Below are 10,000 nucleotides of genomic sequence, written 5' to 3'. Positions count from 1 at the left end.
TTAAACCGTGACGATGGCTTTCGAAATTAAGACCCTGAACTGTGAGAAATTAAGGTCCTATTTGCTACTTAGCTGTAGGAGGACAGGTAACAGTTTATTGTGAGAATTCAATGACATTTCTAAAAGAGAAGAAAAAAGAAAGAGCTAGAAATAAAGTTATTTTAAAAAAGGAAAGACAAAAGTGCCGGCATTAACGTCAGCATTCCCGATTGACAAATTCTTCACTGACAGGTACAATTGACTTGACTGACTCCGACACCCGGGTAAATACAGCCTTTTGTGAAGGCAGGGATACCATACTTACCGTACCGGACAGAAACTCTACAGACGTCCCTACCAGATACGTCGTACAGATCCGGTCGATTGGACGGACATACAAGCAAACAGACGGACAGAAAGGAAACAGTCTACATGTTAATACATTGGGACAAACCTTACAAAAGAACTGAGCTTGTACTGACGAAACTCAAACTCGAAATACATTCAAAACGTACGTAAAAAAAAAAAAAAGATATCGTGGTTGGTAAGAGGTTTGCTTTAGTAATCATTTGTCGTCCTCGCGATCAATGGAGCTGGAGGATAATCCATTTTTCTTTTTCTTAAGTTTTTGTGCCATTTTGCTGACTGGTGACTAACTTGTTTTTAGCGTAATGATCTCACCTCTTTTTTACAGCCTTACCACGACGTGCAATCGCATGGAAGCAATGGCGTCGGCCAGAACCCAGTTGGTATGTCAAGAATTAAAGCTAACTGTAACTTATGGCTAAAAAACAACCGGTTAACGCGGCAAGCGTTAAGCATGTGTAGCAAGAGTTTGTATTTTTTGTAGTTGTCGCTTATGGGGGCAAGAAAGTCGAAACTTGATTGAAAAGTATGGGGAAGGGAGACAACTTTGTGGAAGACGGGCGCTCGTACCAGTCCGCCAACCCTTTTTCCCGGAAATGAGAGTTGTCTGTAAATCGTTATAATAACGTTTTAGTGCGGGGAACCCGGAAAAAAGTTCTCTTCAATCAACAGAAGGCTGGGTTGAGTAATTTGGTACTCTTCTCTGCGTTAAGACTTCTTTTTTGTTTATTCCGGCTTTCCCATTTCATCAAACACCTAAACCAACATTACTAGTTGACCCTTCAATTTTTTTTTTATTTGCTTGAGAGAATTGAATGAAGTGATCGATTTTATTGTAATCACTCCCTTTCAGGTTCTTCTGGAAGTCATGGTTCTAAGCGACAGTCAGTTCAAATATTGTCCGGAGCAAAGAATGTTAATTTACAGTAAGAACTTTACGCCTACAATCTGTTCTTACTCTTTGAAGATGAAGCAACTGACATCGTTTTCTCTTTCGATTACTCAGGACAAGTACCTCGAGTTTAAGTTCAGATACTGATCAATTGGATGACAGTTTAAACTCATCATTAGCACTGTAAGTTAAAAGTTATAATGTTCCACCTTGTTTTTTTCCGGCCTTAAATTAACGTAAATTATTATATTCACTACTACCACTAATAAATCCTCTCATTGTGTTTACTTCTTCTCCAGTTTACAAAAGATTTTACCAAATGCTCCAACACAGCCAGTAAGTTGAACTCATCACATCGATATATTTATTTCATTTTGTCGCTGAACAAAAATGCCCAGGCTTGTGAACTGCAGAAGTGAGGGCTCAATTTTTATTTCTCTTTTGGGAAGGTGTTTGTGCTTTCTTATACTTTTCTGCGTTGTCGTTGCATCAACAGGTTGATAAATACGATTATATGAAGTCCATGGCGACTGTAGGTAATCATTAAAAGTTTGCTTTTTTAATTTTAGTTAAAGTAATTTTAAGCTGTATAAGATCATTGGATTTGTTGTCTTTTGGATGGTTGGCGTTAATTGACACCATTGACATTTTTTTACCCGTTTGTTCTTGCGAAAAGTTTTGGAAAGTTGGAGAACTGTATGCAAGTGTAGGAGAGAGACGACGAACAAACGCTGGCTGGACTAAGAGGAGCCCCGTTCCACTCGATCCAACGATGGAAAAGCGAAAAAAAAAAAAAAAGCCTGGGAAAGCTATCCTACCCACGCGCACCTTTTATACGCGGTCATTTCTCGCAGTCTTATTCTTTTATTGCAATACCAACATAATAAGCTCGGGGGATGCTCATAGTCTGAACAAGTCGTTCTTATGCTTTGGGCATGTACTAGGGAAAAAGAAGACGAAAGTTTTCCTGAAAAACAACTGGGTCAAAATATTCAAGGAGCGCAGTCGAGCGCAACAACGCAAGAGCTTTCGTCTTTTGTAGTGACCGAACTGACGCCGGCAACTTATAATCTGTTGCAAAAGGATTTGTAACTCAAAACTCAATATATTTTTCAAAATATTCCACTGAATGATCGTTGATTGTATTGTGTAGAGTGTTAAGTCAATGAAGGAATTTTAATAAATCAGAACTGAAGCTGTAGAGTGAAAATTTAGGAGAAGGGGGAATAAAATTCTCTCGGCCCTCCAAAGATCCAAACTAGCCACTGTGAGCTGGGTCTTGTCGAATCATTAATCTGCAGATAAGATTTGACTTCTTGGTATCCATTTTAATAACTTGTTAGCCATGCAAAAGAAAGTTGTCATCAACGAAGTGAGAAGGCCGACGAACACGTGGAGTGGGCTTGGTTTCTCTAAATCAATGCCGGAATCAGTCATAAAAGAATTGGTGAGTGGAGGGACGTCTTAAGAAGCAAATTAATTATTTTGTTTATGAGGTATTCAGGATAAAGTCACTGATCGCTCGATGTGAAGGAATCCGGATTCCCGGAATCCAGCAAATGTGAGGCTTTGGAATCCGGAATCCAGAGCGTAGTATCCTGAATCCATTGGATGGAATCCAGGATGCATTTCGTTGGAACCCGTGAATTTGGAATCCGGAATCTACGATTCAGGATCTGGGATTCACTATTCGGGATGCGGAATCCGCTGGCTGGGATCTGGAATCCGAGGGCCACCTGCATTCCTTTACGCAGGGCGACACTGAAGAACAGTTCTTCTGCGTATTTTCACATAATTTTAACACTAGACAAAGATACACAAAAAGTAGTTGTGCCTGTCATGCAGACGTGTATACATCTTCGATAGCTCAGTGGGAAGTACCAGTTAGGATTAGGGTCAGTTTAGGTTGATGGTTCGTATCCGGCTCGAAGGACCTTTTTCCTTGACGACCGCAACGTCTTCTTAAAAAAGTAAACGTGAACTATTTTTCGATTTTGTCCATCTTTTTCGGCTTGTACCGCAACGTTGGTTAGGTATTAAATCAGTTTAGGTATAAACGTAAATTGAGAGATCCACTGTCGAATGCTCACAATTTTGTCGAGTTGGCTAAGAAATGCACCGAAATGCGTACGCATGCCCAGCACGAATTTTTACCTTTTAAATTGAGTATTTCCTGCGGTTGTCTTAGAAGTTTTTGCTGCTAAAGCTCGCAAGCAGTTCGTTCTCTACTCAACTCCAAGAGAATTTTCTCCGGGTACTTCGATTTGATCCGAGTTCATTTGATTTGTTTTCTGTGCAGAGTCCCCAATTGGTGCCTCTGCGCTAAAACAGTTAAGTTACTCATTATCATTATCATTAGAGCATTTTCAATTGAACGTCGAAAGCACATAGCAAATTGCTTTGGTTTTGCATTAGAGCGAGTTTCAGTCGAGTGCCGTAAAACCAAAACCAAATAATTACTTTGGCCAATCAAAAAAGACGTAGTCGACACAAAGCGCGGAAAAATGTGCACCGCGAGCCACGATTGGTTTTGGTTTCACTGATTGATTGAAAAAGTGGTGCGAGAACCAATCACTGAGTGAAAAAATCAAAAACTAAAGCAATCGACTCTCAATTAAAAACCGCTCTACTTAACCCAGTGATTGGTTCAAAGTTCTCGCGCCACTTTTTCAACCAATCAGAAGTCAAACCAAAACCAATCGTGGCTCGCGTGTGCACATTTTCCCGCGCTTTGTGTCGGCTACGTGTATTTACTTCGGTTTTTGATTGGTTTACTGGATTGTCTCCGTCTTTTTTGATTAGCCAAAGTAATTACTTTGGTTTTGGTTTTACGACACTCGATTGAAACTCGCTCTATCATTATCACTATCGTTATTATTATTAGTTGGGAAAATCCGACATTCAGTCATAAAAATTCTTCTATTCCGTGGCCTCTATGACAGTAATGCGAAAAATGAAAAAAACAAAATGCTTTTCTGAATAGATAAGGCATCAGAGCCTTTCCGGATTGCCAACGCCACAAAGGGTGAACGAGCGTGGCTGCAATTTGCTTTACGAAAAGGAAGAAACTGTGAAGGTATAATTTACCCTTGAGATCGGCTAGTTGCCTGGCAACGGACGAACGGAGAAAGAGCATTCGACCGTTGTTGGGAGATCGTAAGCTCGATTGCTGCCACGGATTCTGCATCGGGTCAGTTTTCCCTTCGCGCTAAGAAACTAGTTAACAGGGTTTCACGCTTCTGATGTTTGCCGAAACTCGTAAAGTTACATTTTCTCGATTCCTGTTTATTTAGTTATTAGTTCTTATGATGGTTTCATTTGTTTGTTTATGTTTTCGACCAGTTGGATTTCAAAGCTCACAAAAAGGGAAATTTGATGCCTTATAACGGTTCGATTAACGGTGGCTTTGAGGTGGGTATTAATTACTTTTATCTCTTTCCGTTAATTTGGTTTTTTATCCATTTTGCATCTACTTAGAGTTTTCCAATGTACTTAACTTTGTAATTGGCTTTCCTTAAGTTAATAGTATTTTATAGTAGAAACAAGGAAATTACTGCAATTTGTTTCCATTGATAGCTTGGTAGACGTTAAATTTCTTATGCATAATTGTTTTGTCTGTCTCAATGTGCCAACATTCTTAAACATATATTTTTATATTTGTTCATATTTTTTACATCCACATGCACTTAAACTACTATATATTTTTAAATCCCACTTAAAAAGACCTGCATGATAAACTGCAGTTACTCCTTCTTTACAACTTCTTAAGTTGTTGAATTGGAGAGATATTCAGCATACGTTTAGGGTGCACGAGAATGCTCTTAATTGCTGTGATTTACCTAGGTCTTTTGAAAGGTTCCTCGATATATCTAATTCACATGCAAGATATTGACTAAAATCACACAAGTTTCTTTGATTTTTGACAAAATGCAAACTTCAACTCGACGTCTACCGTTAAAACGATGCTAAATCTCTCTATTAACTCCGACGATCTCTTTCTTAGGGCGCGTTCGATTGACCCTATTCCGGAATAAGAATACGTGGAGTGATGATTAAAACGATATGTTTGGCGCGTTTCGAAGCAGCAAGGATAGTAAAGATATGTTTAAAACAGCATTTTAGCAGATATTTGACAAATTTAATGTGAATCTCTGTAAGAACGAAGGATTTCTAACTTACATTCCATGTATTCCTATTCCGGAATACGGTCAATCGAACGCACCCTTAGAAAAAAGAAGAATTTGTTTTGAAATGAATGTATGAAGTGCGGGTTCTAGACGAATGAGAGAAGTGGTCCTCGCACAAAGCTGGACAATTTAAGCAATTGTCTGTCAGACACTTGCAAAATTCACCTAGCGGTATTGACTTTACATCGGAATTCACTACCCAGCAATCACCGGCACTTGTCTAATTACGTTCTTGTGTTACCTTTTTAGCCTTCGAATCCTTCATCGCTGTTCACCTCCGGCCCCAGGGATACGCGGCGAGAATGTGGTTTTGAGGTGTGTCTCATACATGACATCTTCAATGAAAAGAAGCGGCGATGTTGCTTTTGTCGAATAACGTAAAATAACATCCAACGAAACCAACTTTTCACTTTGCGGTGAAGTAAAATGATTCCTTACTCAGAAATAAGTTTAAAGATGAAAGCAAAGAAAAGATTCAGAAGGGTCACTTTTCTTTACGCTATTGGCGATACCCGCTCGGCTATTGAAGGATCGAAGGAGGCGATCTGTCAAAATTCATTGACTTAAAATTCTCGTGTCGGAAGCTCACTTTTCCCCGCCCCTAACGGCGGTCTCTGTCTTTACTCCGCGCTTTGATCGGCTCATTTTATTGTCTTAGTGTGTTTGTGATTGGCCGGAGTTGTTACCTTGGTATTCAAATGTATAATAGGACACCGTACTGGCCGAGTCGAAGATGAGTGGACGAAAAAAATTCGGAGGACTTGGAATGGGCGAAGTCTAACTTGGCATTCGCAGGATTTTCTTGAGTCCACGTCTTAATTCTTTTCTCATTGGACAAGTATGTTTTTTCGACTAATTTGACTCGTCCTCTGTAGAAAATGAAAAAAAAGGTTTGGTATTAGCCCTTTTTGAAAGACCCAGTCATCAGAAACGGTGATTGACTAGTTTTGTTCAGTGATCCATCATTCCAGTTTTTCGAAACGTGGGCATCTAGTTTCTTTAGTGCTTAGCCAGAGGAAAAGTTGTTTTTCTTGTTGTTCATGTCGTAGGTAGGGTTCTAATCTCTTGAAATCTTTTTAGTCTTCGCTCAGGACGGAACGGTTTGAGGAAGAGGAAACATCTTGTAAGTGCATTGAAATTGAAATCGTCAATTTGTCGAAGTGCTCCAAAACTCAAATACTTATGGGTGTTAGGGTGTTAGAACAAGTCGTTCCATCAATAGCAAGCATGTTTTACCGTCAGTTTTGGAAGAAGAAAGGAGGAATTTGACCATTGACCATTTTCACATTTCCCGTAATACACTTTGTTTGCCCCCCACAGTTTGCATAAACCATTGTTTTCAAATGCTCTTGGGAATATGCAGTGTCCCAAGAGCATTTGATAACAATGGTTTATGCAAAATGTGGGGGGGGGGGGGGGGGGCAAACAAAGTGTATTATGGGAAATAAGAAAATGGTCAATAGTTTATATAGATGGACTAATTATGAAACCCCGAAAACTTAAAAAAGATCGCAGTACTGTCGCCCTTCATGTTAACTTGGCGGTGACCATGCACAATCTTTTGTCCTCTCCGGGTTCACAAATGAGTTGGAATAAATTAATCAAAACTTTTGAATCGCTGTGTTTTAGAAAAAGGGTTTGGTTTGTGCATGGTCAGGGCCAAAACAGCGAACGAAAACATAAAACAAAGTTTCATAACCATCTCCATATATCAACTATGATTTGACTTCGTACGAACGTCTTTCCTTTTTTTCTCTTTTAGCTGAAGGATCCATAGCAGGAACAATTGGATCCAGAAGAAATAGCTGTTCGTCTGCAGCGCTTTGTCCGGGTAAGAAATATATGTTATTTGCCAGCTAAGAGGTCCGTATAGCGAAAACCTGTGACCGAGGTCTTGAAAATGCTGCCCGACGCCGCGGACCGAGGGCAGCTTTTTTAAGACCTCGGTAACAGTTTTTCGCTATACGGACCGACCCTTAGCTGGTAAATTGACTCGCACCGCACTTGACAGCGAATGCACTAAGCGACTTACAAACTGAACGTTTCAAAGAGAAATATATTTATTTGAATTCTATTTCCACGCCTCTTAACTAAAAAAAATCTGTTTTGAAACATTACTTCTGTATGTAAACGGATTGGGTGTCAAAAAATGGAAATTTAAGCCGGGTCATTACACAAGCTCACGCAACCAGGGCTAGGATTCCGCCCGGGTTGGCGGGATAGAAAAATTTGGCCCGCTCCCAGAGCCAATCATATTGCAGGATTCGCACAATTTCGGCCGCTTGCGCAAAAAAAAGCAAAACAAAAAATAACCGCATGTTACTGCCCTTGGCCTAAAGACTACGATACTAGTTCTTCTCCGCCTAAGACTGATTTCCCTTTTGTAATCGTAATGCCCTGCCCCTTTTCTTTGATTGAACGGCTTCCACCGTTCCCTCTTATACTCTAACCTTTGAGAAAAACTCTTTGCATGTCATATCTTCTCTATAACAATCAGTTTCATTTTCCAGATCTCCGACAACTGTTTGAAAAGGTTGGCCTTGCAAAGTACTTTAGCATCTTCCAAGAACAAGAGGTACGTTTACTTCCTTCGCCAGCGATCAAACGTTCGCGGAGTTTCCAGCTCATATCCTGTGGCATCATTGTATGTCATTTTCAACCATCACAAAACATGATGCTCAATAGTTGCACCGTGAGCCAATGAGTGGAAAAATTCACCCACCCCACCCAGGCCTTTTGATTGTGATTCCCCTGATCCCCTCTCCTCCTCCCGGCATAAATTTCAGTTATTCTTTAGCATGAGTGAAGTTTCCCTTAAATACTGTTTTGTTTTGTGAAGATGAGCTTATCAACCCTCGTTTTAGAGTAAGAATTCGTCTCGAAAAAGCAATTGTTAAAGAGCTCGCAATTGTAGAAAACGTGTGGTAATAAATGCTAAGGACAAAAGGTTGATAACGTTGCCGCATTAATAAATAAGGGAGATTCCACTTTTGGCCAGTGGAAGGGAATATTAAATCCGATGCTTTAGATTGTAGAACGTGCTCCCGCATTGGAGTGCAGTTCATATATTGTCAGCTTAATAATTCTCTATTAAATCCAAGTTGTATTTTCTTTTTAAGGTTGACTTTCCGACTTTCATGACGCTAACGGACAGTGACCTTAAGGAACTGGGTATTTGTGCGTTTGGCGCTCGAAAGAAAATGCTTATCACAATTCAAGGTCCGTGGAATTTTAATAACGACAAGCTTACATGTTATTTAAAAGGCTTTGTTGGTAAAAGACGCGAACAGTTGAGCCCCAATAGCTTTTATGGTCTTTGAAAGCCAAGGAACTGGGACGAAATCTCGCGCTATAGGCGTTAGTCATATTCGATTTTCTCCACCATTCAAAAGCAAGGCAAAAATCAGTCATCGGATTTTGACGTGCGTAAAAGTTTACCTTTAATCAGTCAACTAATTGGTCTGACAGGAAGCACTCGTAAGCTGTTTTTTTATTTATTGTTCTTTTAGCTGAAAATTCCAGAATGGATGGAACTGAGTCGAGAAGAAGCAGCTCTCCGTCTTTTGCTCATTGCTCAGGTGTGTAGTAAGGCTCATTTAATCTGAATGTTTGCAAGTGTTTCCGGCCGTTAAGCGCGTATGAAGTTCGTGAAATGTTGCACTTGATGACATCGTGAGAGGTTTAGCGTGAGGAGATTTGCCCTTACAACTCAGTGCAGCCTATCGGTCCATTGGCCCGTTCCTGGTTTAGAAGAGAGCGGGGCCCATTGAAACGAATCAGGTTTCAGTTTGTTTAGTTCGTGTCACAGCTTATCCTCATCCAACGATAGACTTTAGGCCATTTTACATTTGTTTGCACAGCACCCTGCCTGTCACTTGAATGGTAGCGAGGCTGCCACTAGGCTTTTCATAGTTTCATTTATGTAAAAGCAAAAAGGTGTCTAAATCAAAGCACGGTCAGCGATAGCCTCCTTTCCATTCGTTAACTCAGCCTCAACTGCGAAATTTGTCAAGGGAAGTACTATTTCAGTATGCGGTCACTGGTTCCTGAAAACATAAGTTTTTGAGTCAAATGAATTTTCAATCTGCAGTTGATAAGAACAGTGATTTTTTCCTCCTCTTCATGGCTCCTCGACACACCCCAAAGCATTTACGAGAATAGAAGGCTTTACGACCTGTTCTATTTTGCTAGATCTCCGAGAACTTTTAGAAAAGGTTGGCCTCGCAAAGTACTTTAGCATCTTCCAAGAACAAGAGGTAAGTGGACTTTGTTTGAGAAATTACAGACTTCTGTTTTGTCGGTTTTGTCAGCCTTTTTATTGGTAGCAACCATAACTGAGGCCGTCCGATTGGTGAAGCCGACAAGAGACAGGGGACTTCATAAACAGCGAGAGGCGACCTGAATGTAACGCAACACCTCACAAGTAACACGAGAGAAGCAAAATTTAATTCTAATTCTGAAAGAATCGTTGAAGAAATAATTGTGAAGGCATGGGCATCACGGAAAAGGCCGAGCAGAGGCATTGACCATTGAGTTATCGAAAATATAGAAGACGTAATACAAAGAGGGGTCGCAA

General features: G+C 40.2%; 1 protein-coding gene across 1 annotated transcript in view; it reads left to right on the top strand.

Annotated features, from left to right (window-relative positions):
• The window catches only part of LOC138001165 (protein bicaudal C homolog 1-A-like), a 41,817-nt gene that overhangs the window by 23,566 nt on the left and 8,251 nt on the right, over positions 1–10,000 (top strand). The window contains exons 18-31 of the mRNA XM_068847825.1: positions 674–728; positions 1,199–1,271; positions 1,352–1,420; positions 1,537–1,573; positions 1,734–1,773; positions 2,581–2,684; positions 4,580–4,648; positions 5,674–5,739; positions 6,505–6,547; positions 7,187–7,255; positions 7,935–7,999; positions 8,544–8,643; positions 8,934–9,002; positions 9,616–9,680. Coding sequence (XP_068703926.1) covers positions 674–728; positions 1,199–1,271; positions 1,352–1,420; positions 1,537–1,573; positions 1,734–1,773; positions 2,581–2,684; positions 4,580–4,648; positions 5,674–5,739; positions 6,505–6,547; positions 7,187–7,255; positions 7,935–7,999; positions 8,544–8,643; positions 8,934–9,002; positions 9,616–9,680 — 924 coding nt within the window. The remainder of the gene's footprint in view (positions 1–673; positions 729–1,198; positions 1,272–1,351; positions 1,421–1,536; positions 1,574–1,733; positions 1,774–2,580; positions 2,685–4,579; positions 4,649–5,673; positions 5,740–6,504; positions 6,548–7,186; positions 7,256–7,934; positions 8,000–8,543; positions 8,644–8,933; positions 9,003–9,615; positions 9,681–10,000) is intronic.

Source organism: Montipora foliosa, chromosome 1, assembly GCF_036669935.1.
Source record: "Montipora foliosa isolate CH-2021 chromosome 1, ASM3666993v2, whole genome shotgun sequence".
NCBI classification, from domain to species: domain Eukaryota; kingdom Metazoa; phylum Cnidaria; class Anthozoa; order Scleractinia; family Acroporidae; genus Montipora; species Montipora foliosa.
This window is presented reverse-complemented; position numbering and strand designations above follow the sequence as displayed.